The 13,408-nt window shown below is 39.6% G+C and overlaps 1 protein-coding gene across 1 annotated transcript; it reads left to right on the top strand.

Moving 5' to 3' along the window:
- The first annotated feature begins 1,135 nt into the window (after window positions 1-1,135).
- On the top strand, window positions 1,136-9,344 carry LOC140313054 (uncharacterized). Its single transcript, XM_072390997.1, has 16 exons — window positions 1,136-1,334; window positions 3,944-4,026; window positions 4,107-4,187; window positions 4,295-4,351; window positions 4,441-4,653; window positions 4,803-4,916; window positions 5,160-5,205; window positions 5,410-5,500; window positions 5,596-5,737; window positions 5,851-5,955; window positions 6,114-6,207; window positions 6,316-6,349; window positions 6,445-6,522; window positions 6,625-6,727; window positions 6,837-6,958; window positions 7,127-9,344. Exons 1-16 carry the CDS (start codon window positions 1,277-1,279, stop codon window positions 7,260-7,262), a joined length of 1,557 nt encoding a protein of 518 aa, XP_072247098.1. The 5' UTR covers window positions 1,136-1,276; the 3' UTR covers window positions 7,263-9,344.
- Window positions 9,345-13,408: the final 4,064 nt, after the last annotated feature.

Raw genomic sequence — 13,408 nt, 5'->3', positions numbered from 1 at the left:
AATTTTGCACAAGTTCTAAAATATCAAAGATCAAAAAATCAAACTAAATAAACAAGACAAAAAACAGTAGCCAATATTAACTGATTTAAAGGTAAAAATAGGATAATTTGTTTTGAATCAATTGGATGATAATCTGATGTCAGTGTGAACTGTTTTATTTAAAGAACAATCATCCTCAATCTGGTCTTTACAATGTTCCTTCATAGAGATGAAGATGTTGGACTCCACCAGAAAGACAGTGTACAAACAAAGAGACAGATCTCTCTTAGTCGTCCCAGAAGTGAGGAAAGGGGTGTGTAATAGTCCATTAGGATCCCAGGGTAGTGTGTGGACAGTGTAGGGCCCCTATCACACTGTTACTGTTTAGTAAGTCCACCAGACTCAAAAGACACTGCTCTCCTAAAACAATATTGTCTGCAGTTTGTTAAAGATCCTATAGACGGAGGAAATGTTTCAGGAACAGATAAGGTAAAGTAGAACTTTTTAATTAAAATGAGAAGCAAAAAGGAAAACACATTAAATCAGTGGAAATTTAACTCAACTCTGAAACACAGGGGTGGTTCCATTGTGCTTTGGGCCTCTTTTCTTGTATTTATTAAGCCAACAAAGCTTTTCATCACCAAAGTAACAATGAATGATAAATAATAATATAATAATATATATATATATATAATATAATAATAATATTAGTAATTATCCATGAACTGAATTTCAATAAATCAAGTCATGCAACAACAGAGTAACAATAAACACACAAGGCATTGAACCAAAATAAAGTTAAAAAAGAATAAAGTTATTGTTTTAGAATAGATAAGATGAAGTCTATCTCTCTACTATTAGGACTTATGAGTTTGTGGTCTAGGTTTAATGTCATGTGAAAATGTAAAATTCCCTTTGGGGTTAACACAGTGACACAACTGAATATCTCTGGTTAAATGCAATTCATTTGATACCGTTGTACTTTATGAATATGTAAACATAATTATAATATCGTGACAAGAAAACAAATAACAACCAGTATATATTTGTATTAAATAGTGATTAATATGATATATATACGCCATCCCAGGTTGCTCCTCACGTTAATTGTGTCCTGCGCCTTTAAGACGCTCCTCAGGGTGGACCCAGCGTCGGCGTTGACGCTCAGGAAGTGGATTAAACCACCAAAGATTCCCGCAGATTCGATAACGATTGTCCCAATGTTACAAACGTGTTCACGCGGACCCTAAACATTAGTTTATATGTTTTTGTGAGATATTCGCGACGATAATGCTGGATGGTTGCACTCATGAAACTCACCAGAGATATATGCAGGCTGCTGGGACTTGGAAGCGGTAAGAAATGTCCCTCTTTTCAAAACTTTGTGAACTAAACCACAAGTTTGATCCCGAAAGTGATAACGAGAGGCGTGTGAAAATTAAACTTAGTAAATGGCTAAGGAATACTTTCTGACATGGAAGTGTTGGTGGTAGTGTTTGTCAGTTGTCTTTTTGTCGAGAGGATCAAAGCGGGTTTATGGTCTAACAATAAAAGTTCCTTTCTTTCTAGTTCCACCCTGTCTTGCACTACTTCCAAGTTAGCGCAGTAGGTGTCAAAACCATATAGTTGCACCATCCTACACAGTATTACATTCATAAGGCGAATTGTGAGAGTATTGTCAAGCGCAACAATGCCCTAATGTATGAGACGTAAAGCATAAGGTGTATTGATAAAGGGCAGATTAAACAGAAACGGGCATTTCTGAGTTCGTGTCGGTATGACAACAACGCTTCGAAAAGGTGCCAGCTCGACCGTACATGTAGCCATTTAAGCATCAGGTAATTCGCCCATAAATAAGTGACGAACCTCGCGTTTCTCCTCTTTGTTTTCCGCTTGTGTTGAATTTCTTGTACTGTACCCGAATAGTTTACACTGTTAAAGATGAGACCAAAGGCAGTGAATGAATGTGAAAGAATGTGAAAGTTTTTTTCTTTTTTTCTTTTTCTTGTACAGCATTATTGCCTCATAAGATGACACGTTTTCAGATTTCGCCCCTCCCCGTCTGTTATTAGGTTCAGATTTTATATTTATCCTAGGTTTATTCTCTTTTGTTTGGCTTTTGTTTTTAGTTCCTTTTTTTTGCGACGAGCAGCCAACTTTAGAAAGACTCCACGCACTTTGTTGTTGGAAAATATCCCAACCGCTTATCATTACACTTTTGTGCAACTACATGTGTCTCTCGTGGCTGCAAGATCACGTGAAACCAGTGACATATGGATTGGTTGTGTTGATTTTTAAGTACAAGGTTACATTCTCTTTCTCTTCACTGAGGAGCAGAAGAGAGAGCACTAAAGCTGATTTCCTGTCCACCATGGTACACTGTTATTTTGCATTCCTGTGGAGACAGCTCACCTTTCAACTCCACACTAATTTAGGACGTTTCCTTGATGAGAAAAGACAGAGGCTCTTTTGTTGCTTTTGTCCACAAATCTTTTATCATTTATGTGCTAAGAGGACGTTCCATTAAATATTTAACAAAAAGCCTGATTCAGCCAACGTGATCGAGCACCATAGCAGTAGGTGTGCTCTTGGCAATTTGAGAGCCAGACACGAACAGCTGATATTTCCTTGTACTCCCCACAGTATGTAGGTTTCGGACCTACATACAGTCAGACTCTTTACCTAAATCTGTGAGAGTTATTAGCCGATGATGGATGGCAAAGTTATGTTGGAATGCACATGGAGGGATGTTTTAATTTATTCTTTCTTTATTTTTGTGGTTGGATGTTGATTTCCACTTTACTGTCAGATATGGTGACCCACGCTCAACCCAGGAGAATAAACATAAAGAGAGAGAATGAGGAAGTCTAGAGGCTTTTTTTTTTTTTTCCCCCAGAAGAAATTTCGTAGGAAGTACCTTGAGCCTGCGTTTAAATGTCAAAAACGCACTGAACTCACTCATCAGCGCTTCACGAGTCACAACATGAGTCACAGACCAAGTATGGATTTGTCACTCTCTGGAAATTTTTGCTGAACAGATGGAAAGCTGACGCCACATAGATTCTTCCAGGGTTTTTGCTGCTTTTTGTCCTTTTTTTGTTTTTCTGCTTTCAGTCTGGCCCAAATCAGCAGCAGTGTTTTGATTTGATCTGTCCAACCCCCCCCCCCCCCCCCCCCCCCACACACACACACACACACACACACACATGCACACATATCCCACATTCAGGGCAGGAGTTGTTTTCTGTACCATATTTAAGCAGGTTTCTGAGAAACTGTAGCCCCTGCAGCAGCTGCATGTGGTATGATGGGTAAACACCTCTTTCTCTCATTTAGACCAAAAAGAAAAAAATTCGACTCTGTCTCACTGAGCAGCCCTCTGTGCAGGTTCCCCCCCCCCCCCCCCTGTCATGTTGAACATTTCCTGCAACTTCTTATAAGAAGAAATAACGTCATTCTTCCTGTCTCCACCCAGTGTTATCCAAAATTTCTTGCACTGTTATCAGTTGTCAACACGGTTAAACCTCTATATGTTGATTTGTCATCGGAATGGTCTGTGCGTTTGCATTGAGTGGAGATTTTCAAACTTTGACTATAAAAGTAAATGAGCAAAACTTTCCTCCTCGTTTCTTAAGGGACGCTTGCTGTTTATGCCTTTTTTATATTTGGTGAAAGGTGAACAAAGAAGCAAAAATATGTATGCCATTATATCCCATAGTAGCACGTCGTATCTCATTTTATATATTTATCATAACCAAACTTAAGCCTCTTTCAGTGTTGAAAAGTTATTCTAAGTGCTGGAAAAAGTAAGTTCCAGAGCAGAAAAACAACAAACATTAGCGTTTCTGGACAGGGGCTCTATCATTCATCCTGTTTTAATTTCAAGAATAAGAGTGTCTGCCTCATAGAAATAAACAATGCATTCCTTGTAATACATTTTTAACACTCTGCTATTTCCCATAAGGCCCTTCTGTCCAGCAGCAGGACGAACAGATGGACTACGGTGCTGCAACCCCTGACCCAAGTCACAATGCCACTTTGTCACAGGTAAACACATGGTGTCATCCTGATAGGGCATTGCCAGTTATGTAGGGTTGGTGTGCAGTGTTGAACCTTTTTTCTTTTAGGATGTATTAAATGGAGAGGAGGATTTGAGTGAGGAAGAGAAGGTCAGACAGAAAGCAGAGCGACGTAGAGCCAAGAGGAAGGTGAGAAGTAAATAAATGTACCTTTTATAGATGGAGTTTGTTAATATTTGGTCTATTACTCTAGTACGTGCTGGGAAAAGTCATGCGTTTTACTGCATCTGTTTCAGCGACAACGAAAACGGAAAAAGCAAGGGCAGATTAAGCAAGATGACTGTGCTGAGCAGGTAATTCTATTATTCCTGGAATGCACTCTGTATTTTCCTCTTCCAGTGAAGAGATAAATATTTACACGATCCATGACTGTACACTTTAGGACGACGAAGAGGAGGATGGAGGTGCAGAGTCTGAACTGGATGAGAGTGAGTCTGAGGCAGACGTCGTTGCCGAGGAGACGAAACAAAGTGCACAAAAAGAGGAGAAAAAGGATGCTAAATCAGTGACTTCACACATGTACGTGTCCACTCCCGACATGGCTCCTGCAGGAATCAAAGGACCTCAGAAGACCAAAGCCAGGTCCACTGAGGAGGTACTGAAGCTATGTTAGCATACTGTACATCCTGTGTTGCCATGGTTTTAGTTATTAGCTTACAGGGCTCAGAATACGAGTTGGCCTGAGCCTGTAGGCCCGACTGGAACACAATCTAACGCCAGTGTTTGGCTTTTTGTGTCCCACAGGAGCCGGAGTGGGACGAGAGCAGTGCCTTCTTTGCTAATGCTGCTAGCCATATCAAACCCAAAGGATCCAGTCGCAAGTCCAAAGAAAACAAGGAAAATGAGGCCAGGAGAGAGGTGAATGAATGCTAATGAATACCGTGAAATCAGCAGGCACAGCAAAGGCTCTTGCTATTGTTTTTCTTTGCTTGTCTTGTGGCAGCAGTGTGTTCAATCTGGCTGTTCCAAAGTCTGATGAGTGGAAAAGTGGACTCTGAACCATGACTGACGTTAATACTGGTGTGTGTTTGTGTGTGTGTGTGTGTGTGTGTGTACACAATGTTATCAATATAAAGGTATTAAAAAATGTATTACTTGCAGACAAATGGAACTGACACTATGACAAAGAAAAGTGCATCACTGACAGGTAAGGACTGATTTCTGCTAGGTCTGCCACATTAAACAGAAACTGAAAACAGAGACAAAGGCCTTAAGAAGATTACTTATTTATTTATTATTTATTCCACATGTCTTTATCGAAACATGTCAGCCTGCAGCACAGTAGCTACTTGAGCCTTTGGGCTGGTGTCTTAGCAGATAATTATTTATCCATTTTATTTATGTCCTGCAGAAAAAGGGATAAAGCTGGTGCAAGAGGGGCAGTACACACAGGCAGTCACTATGTTTACAGAAGCCATCAAATGTGATCCAAAGGATTATAGGTACATTTTCTCTGTTTGTTAATTATAATGGCACATTTTAGACACCTAAACTTAATGCTTTTTACTTTTTAAAAAAAAAAAATGACACCCTCTAGGTTCCTTGGGAATCGTTCTTATTGCTATTACTGCTTGGAGCAGTACCCTCAAGCCCTGGCAGATGCTGAACGCTCCATTCAGCTGGCTCCAGACTGGCCCAAAGGATACTTCCGCAAAGGCAGTGCTCTCATGGGCATGAAGGTGGGCGCACAGGCCACTTTGGTCATAAATGGTTAATATGAGAAGAAACGTCTTAAGTAGCTGTGATACACTTTGCCTCTGCTACATTTTTTGAGTGTGTGTGTGTGTTGTAGCGGTACAGTGAGGCAGAAAAGGCTATGGAGCAGGTGCTGAAACTGGACAAAGACTGTGAGGAAGCCGTCAATGACCTCTTTAACTGCAAAGTACTGCAGTTAATGGTAAATGCACCTGCAGTCAAAGTGGCACTGTTTGTTTTTTTTTCTGTCAGCATGACAGATGTAATGACCAAAGCTTCCTCTTAGCATTCCATTTTCTCATAAAGCTGAGTTATAGCTGCTTCTGACATTTCTTTCTATTCTTTTCATTCTTTCTGCAGGAGCTTGGTTTTGACGAGATGCAGAGTGTCCCACTACTGGAGAGATTTTCGACTGTGCAGGCTGTTCTGGCATCCTGTTCTGATGCAGCGAGAGGTTCGACTCTGTGTTAAAATGTTGTAAATCTGCTCTTTGTGACATACGCCAATGTCATGCATTCCAATTCCCGCATCATTTTTGTAACGTCATGCTTCTGTTTTGCAGCTGGGGGCCAAGATACATCAGTTATGCAACTAGAGTAGGTTATCATTTGTGTCTCCAGTCGAACCTATGATTAACAGCAAGGATTTTCTTTGTTTATAAAATCTCTAACCTCTCTTATCCTCCCTTCAGAAGCCCTTGTCCATCTCTTTGGGTGGGAAATGTGACAACTGAGTTAACAGAGAAACACTTGTGGGATCTTTTTAAAATGTATGACCCTAGTCTGGTACCGTTCTCGATACAAACCTAATTTCAGTTGAAATTTGATATTTAACTGAGGTATGTATGTCTGTTGATTGCTTTGCGTCGCAGATACGGTGAAATAGAGAGTATTCGTGTCCTGCATGAAAGATTTTGTGCCTTTGTCAACTTCAAGAATGCAAACATGGCAGCCCATGCCATGGAGAAACTAAATGTAAGTACTTTTTTCTTCTTTTTTTTTCCTTTTTTCCTTTTCACTCTCGGCCTTTTGCCTGTTTGTAAAGAAAATGTAAAAAAATCTGCGTATATGTTTGCTTTTACAGGGTTATTGCATTGAGAACACGCGTTTAGTGGTGCGCTATCCCGACCGTCGCACTCAGAGAGCCTTTCCGATTCCACTTAAGACCTTTCTCCCTGTCACACAGCAAGCAGGGGTGGCTGCCGGGTAAGAAGCTCTTCGAAACTTTATCCACTGAAATGGCACAATAAGGCTACAGATCAAATGTTTTTCTTGCTCGTTTTATTTTATGTAAAAATGCTTTAATGTGCCCTATCCGAACGTGATGCTAGTCTGTCATTTATCTCTATATTTGTCTTATATCTCCCTGCTCAGTCCTCGAAGACGTGGCCCAGTAAACGGAGACGAATGTTACTTCTGGAGAACCACTGGCTGCCATTTTGGGGACAAATGCCGCTATAAACACATTCCTGATCAGAAAGGCAAAGACAGGAAACCGTGGCAGCCTTGAACACAGTTCAAGTTCTGCCCTCCGTGGTGCGCAGGAAACTGAGATGCACCATATGTGCCAATGGAGCTGGTACTTACTGGATCAGGATCTCTGGGCTAAAAATATTTACTGTGGCGGAATGGACCAGAATAGTCAAAGGATCAGAGCCAGAAGTTTGGCTCTTGAATGGGGAAATAGTCACATGTGAGCCAAAAAGGACTGAGAGCATGAAGGTTGTTATTTCAACCTTCAAGGCCAGACTGAATGATTTTGCTTGATAGTACATGGGAACAACAAGCCTTCATATTTGCTGCCCTGCATAGCACATGGTGAGCCATTTCCTCTTTAAAGGACATATATGTAACATCGCGAGCCAGCAGCATGTGCTGGAAGTGAAATTGTTTGGGCCTCATTAGTATATCTTCTGTTATCATGCCAGGGACTTTCCTTCTTCTGCTCTCATGTCACATCAGTTTGCAGTTGACACTAGAGCTCCATTTTAACTTGTTCCTGTGCCAGTATCAGCATCAGACCAAAGACTTACCAACAGACGTACTTGACATTTCATTACCTCCCCTATGCATTTTAGCCAATAAGCTGAAGAGACCCAGACGGATGCCTTAAAACTGTGCTGTGTAGACTTTAGAATGATTATATGTGGGTAATTGGTCTGAAGGATGAAGAAGTTGTGTATTAATTCACGGGTTTGGTGCATATTTCACTTTATTTCCTAATTGGCTGCCCTCGTGTTGCAAGCTTGAATACACTTATTGCATTTTCGATGTCTTCGTGGTCATTTTAGGGTGTTTTTTGAAGTAATGGCAACACCTGACAAGATTGTATAGCACAAAGGCTGCAGCGCTCAGTATTTGAGTCTGCATCTGAGAGGTATTGTTTTATCATTCTGGCAGTTTTGCGACTACGGTTTTTGGGTTTTGTTTGTCTGGATTGCCTGAGATGTGTCATGTGTCAGATCTGCAGGTGTCTTGATTTTACTTTGTGGATTCTAAAAAAAGTTACTTGCAGGGCTGTTCTGTCTCTGCAGTTCAAATGAAGAGTCTTCATTGGTCATTTTCCCACCATTAGAATATTCAGTATATTTTCGTGGTACATTTTCTTTCTTAATCTGAAAGTTGTTTGTCTATGCAAAAGAGAAGTAGCAGACTAGCACCCTCCGGATTTGGCACGAATAGTCATTTGCACACTCATTAACAGCTACACTGTTCGAATAAGTGGCCTTTTATTTTTAATTTTTTTTTTAGCTTGCAAAAGCAGTGTTTATGACCTAATGGCCTCCATTTCAGTATTCCAGTGAGCTAAATAATCTGATGGTTTTGCATTGAAAATGGCTTCTTTCTTTTATGAGTTTGGACACTAGAGCCCACTGGTGCATTTATTTTCTCTCATCCATTAGACAATACTACATCTGAAGTCCACACTACCTTCACTAGTAAACGATGCACTAAACAGTAAGACTATTTATTTAGTTATTTATACATGTTTGTTTGATTTTTAACAACACACTTTACAAGACTTTATGGCATGACTTTAGATGTGTATCTGTCTTAGAATGCCCTTCACCTGTTTATTTGTGGCTTTACGAGTTATACAGTCATTTGGTGCAAACACTGTCACATGCGACACTTCTGCTTTTTTTTTTTTTTTTTTTTTTTACTTTCTGTCTTGTTGCTAAAACTTGTGAAAAAGGAATTGGAAACCAAACTCAAAGACTGCACTTGTCCGTTTAACCTGCTTGCTCACTTCTTATTGGACAGATGCTGTTAAACTGATTACACACAATTTTGTAAACTTATGGCATGTTTGATTCCGGCAAAGCATGTTTATAATTTCATTATATAAATATTTCAGATTTGACTTTTAATGTATGCTTCTTGTTGTTGTTGTTTTTAATTAAATTTTCTTTTTTTTTTCTCTCCACCATGTTGCAGACTGTTTCAGTAAAATATATTTCAAATTCTTATATACCCATTTATAACTAGAGCACTGCAATCCTGTTAAACAACCTCCCAAATATTTTGTATTATCATCACTGTGCCTCAGATGAGAGCTTTTTATATTTAATAAACATACTTTCACCACCTGTTTCTGAGTAATTTTGTGAGTAATGTTGCAAATTGTCGCATTTAAGATGAATTGTACGGCAGTGATGTGTTGTTCTGCCCTCCACAAGGTGGCAGGGTTGTACTTGCGAGGCCTGCACTGAAATCTCTTTAACCTCACCTCCTCTCCACTGGTTTTGCTCATCCATTTTTCATTTTGAATCGCCAGAAACCAAGATGTTTCTTTATTTGCGTCTGATGTTCAAAACCATGATATAGTTAATCAAAGCAGGCCAGGCAGTTGTGGGCGGAGCATGGTAACCCTCTCATCACTTGTAGGAGACACTTGTGTGGCCAAACTGAAGCATGCATTGAGCAATCTGTAACCACCCAGACCAAAGGGAGATGGAAGCAGCTCTTTAGAATGTGTGGGAAAAGCAACCAATAAGCCACAATTGACATTTTAAAAAGAGGAATGAGGAAAGAGTATGGGTACTTTTTGCATGTGTGAGACTATTACATTTACATTTACTCATTAAGAATGTGTTCTACCAAGCCCAAGAAACAGGGGTTTATTTTGTTTTTACAAGCATTCCAGTATTAAATCTATGTATATTTTTATTTTGGTAAACTATTACGCAGCATTTCTAACTCTTCATATTCTGAATGAAAAAAAAAGTAAAGGTGTAAATTATTCATGTAGTAAAAGAGTTCCAAAAATTGTGGAGTGATCTTATTGAGAAGTGATACTCTCGGAGGCCATTGGTCTACAAATGGGTATGTCAGAGTGTCCCTACACCTGATCCAATGTAGTGCCTAGCTAAAGCCAGTATTAAAAAGCATTATTGTATACGACCAGCAGGGGGCAGCTTCTATTTCTGCCAAAAGCAGTCTAATTATCTAATTGCATAGAGACCCATGAGAAAATTACCCTTCTTCCTCCCTGATGTAGTAACTCAGTTTGCAATAACTCTGGTTTCAAATTTTCTTTCATATAGACAACATACATAATTTTGAAAATTATGGTCCAATTTAGCCTTAGAAAAATGATAGAGCCAAGTGTGCATTAAAATAAGACCAAAGGCTGTAGAAGAAAATGGATCAAGATGATCTAAAATCAAGATGTGTCATTACCTTCTGCTCTGCTCCTTCTGATCACTGTGCTGGTGCTCCTTCTTGAAATAACTCCAGGATTAAATAGAATAATAGGGGTTCATCTTTTATTCATCATGCTTTGATCTGACAACAATACACCTGTTACAGTTGAAGTCTACTTATTGCAATCTAAAAATACATCTTGATGCGCCTCCATGTCTTGCATTCTCAAACTACTAAAGGATCACATAAGACTTCTCTTCAGTTAATACTGAAAATACAATGAGTTAGATCATATTCATATTTAATGCAGTGAGAAATCAGGAAAATGTATTTAATATAAAAGCAGCATCACTTCAGTACAAGGTTCTTAATCACCAAACTCAGTTCTCTGCATGCAACAACTCCTACCCTCTCCTATCCCTGTATACCTTTATGTTACAGGTCCACCAAGATGATGCATGCACAATCCACAAACAAAATTGTTCATGTACACAAATTTTCTTGTATCGTTTCGGTTAATCTCTCCTTCTTGAACTTCAGTCAATACATGCAATCTGCACCTGTGCAGGAAGAAGTGCCTCGTCTGGGCAGAAGGAGGCGTTTGTACGTACGCTAAGATTAAGATCAGGTTTTATTGTCATGTACAGTCATACACGAAATTTCTCCTCTCCTCTATTTAAACCCATCCAGGTTGGCTCCTGTTGGCACACACATGCACATGCACAGGGTCACACACTCATAGAGACAGATGCCATACACTGGAGCGGTGGGCAGCCATTCACAGCACCCGAGGAACATGGGGGGATGGTGCCTTGCTCAAGGCACTTGGCCATGGCAAGGAGGTGGACTGACACCCTTCACCCATCACCAATCTTTTTTTGAGTGGCGAGAATGGGAATTGAACCGCCAACCTTCTGGTTATTGGACAACAGTCATGCCACAACAAAGATATAAGATCTTGTCTTCATCTGCCCAAATACGAGTTTTTTGCTATGCAACTTATACGCATTTTGCCGTGATACTGGGGCTGACTGTCTAGATTTTAATGCATGTAATAGGCCTGTAAAGTTGAAACACTCAATTAGGCTTTCCTTCCTTCTCTTTCTTTAAAGAGAATCAATAGGAAATACATTTGCACAATACTTGATACCTTGTTTCCACATGTGTTTGATCGCATGATGAGGCTCAATTGGAATTCTTTTCATTCCTGTGGGGATCCCTGTAATTTCCGTCAGATGTGTGAAACTCAATCTTCCATTTTGTTTTCTCCTCAAGAATGTGACTGAACTTTTCTGGTAGGTTTTGGAAAGAAACCTCATTGTGTACCATGGTGTTGAATGAACAAAGTAGCAAACAGGCTAACAACTAGCTTGATAGTAAAACTGATACTAAAGCTACGTTCACACTACAGGTCTTGATGCTCAGCTCCGATTTTTTTGCTGAGATCCGATTTTATTGCGTGGTTGTTCACATTATAATTCAAATGCGAGCGCCATCTGACTCCAGAGTGAACAGTCTACAGACTTGAAGTTACCCACATGTTCAGAAGAAGACATGACGTTGTACACAGCACGCTGCGTTTACAGAAATATGGAAGCTACACATGTCCGGGTGTGTGTATAAATTCTGAAGTTATTGCACAATCTGAGCCAACAAAATTATGACCAAGTGATAAAGGGAAAAAGAAGTTTGAGAAAAAAGAGAGCACACATTTTGATGATGTGTGATGGTGTCTGCCATGCTGGTTTGTCCGTTGTTTATATTTGATCTTGCCACATCCCAACTCCTCCAGCGTAGAATTATGACGTTTGTCTCGCTTCAGCTAAGTAAAAGTCAGATGAAATGCGATATGACCATTAAGACTGAGGTCGCTTTGAAAAACATCAGATGTTTATCTAATTTAGGACCACATATTGAATGGTGGCCTGGGTTTCCAATTTTTTCAAATCAGATTTGTGCTGTTCACACTGTTGTACAAAATATCAGATATGGGTCACTTTTGCCTGCAGTGTGAACATAGCCTTAGTCGTATTCAACTAGCATTGGTATTGGAATGATCTGTGCAATGTAAACAGTTGACGCAGGGCGGTTTAAACACATTATAACATCTTTCACAAAAATGACTACAAGGTAGTAAAGGTGCACTTTGATTTGCCTTGTGTACGAATTATGCTCTACAAATAAACTTGCCTTGCCTAGATTAGATCTTTTTTAACTAACCCTTTCTCTTGTATGACGTGTCATTCTGTGGTGGTAATTCAATGTACATAAAGCTAGAAACTGCCAAACTAAAACTGCCAAACTGTCCAGTCAGAGTAAACTAGACCTTTAGGGAGAGGAGACCTAAAGAGAAAGGAGCAAAAGCAGAGCATTTTGGACAAGAGGGGCATGACTGCCTCGTACAATTTCAGAAAATGAATGTGTGTGTGTGTGTTTAACATCAATGGAAGTAGCCTCCAACAATAATTTCTGGTCATATAAATGAGCATAATATGGGCTTTTTAAGCTTTTGGGCTTTTGAGTTAAAAACATGAAATTTGACAAATTTAGAGCCCTGAGATTTTGGAGCCTCATTCATAGTAGATGTTCAAATCATATGCAGATGCTTTTTTTTAATTTCAGCTATTATGCAATGATATCCCTTTAAAATTCAGTTAATATACACTCACTGATGTTCGAAGTATTTTAAATTAAAATTCTTAGATTTAACCCCATCTAAGTTTTCACCCTGACAGCCAAATTCCATCCATCCTTAAGATCATGGCAAATATGGGATTTGAAGCTAAATTAAATATTGACATCCTCTATGTAGCTGTTCCTCTTTGAGCTCTCTTCTACATCGTATGAACCTACATACTCCTATAGGCTGTAAAAAGTAAAAGCATCATGAAAGCCTGGTGGGACGGTGGTGGGGGTGAGTAAGAGGAGGTGCTGTCATTTGAAAAGGCCCTTGTTTATTGTTGGAGAGCATGTATTTATTTCATGCCTCCACAGATTGTGGGTAAGGGC

Source organism: Leuresthes tenuis, unplaced genomic scaffold, assembly GCF_036924035.1.
Source record: "Leuresthes tenuis unplaced genomic scaffold, fLeuTen1.0.hap1 SCAF_8, whole genome shotgun sequence".
Classification (NCBI taxonomy): Eukaryota; Metazoa; Chordata; class Actinopteri; order Atheriniformes; family Atherinopsidae; genus Leuresthes; species Leuresthes tenuis.
This window is presented reverse-complemented; position numbering and strand designations above follow the sequence as displayed.

Bases quoted from the DNA above. Each gene is read 5' to 3' on its own strand.
- LOC140313054 (XM_072390997.1), top strand. From the start codon at position 1,277: ATGGTTGCACTCATGAAACTCACCAGAGATATATGCAGGCTGCTGGGA. The intron at 5,501-5,595 runs GTACATTTTCTC...GACACCCTCTAG, and splicing joins TGTGATCCAAAGGATTATAG to GTTCCTTGGGAATCGTTCTT. The intron at 6,959-7,126 runs GTAAGAAGCTCT...CTCCCTGCTCAG, and splicing joins CAAGCAGGGGTGGCTGCCGG to TCCTCGAAGACGTGGCCCAG.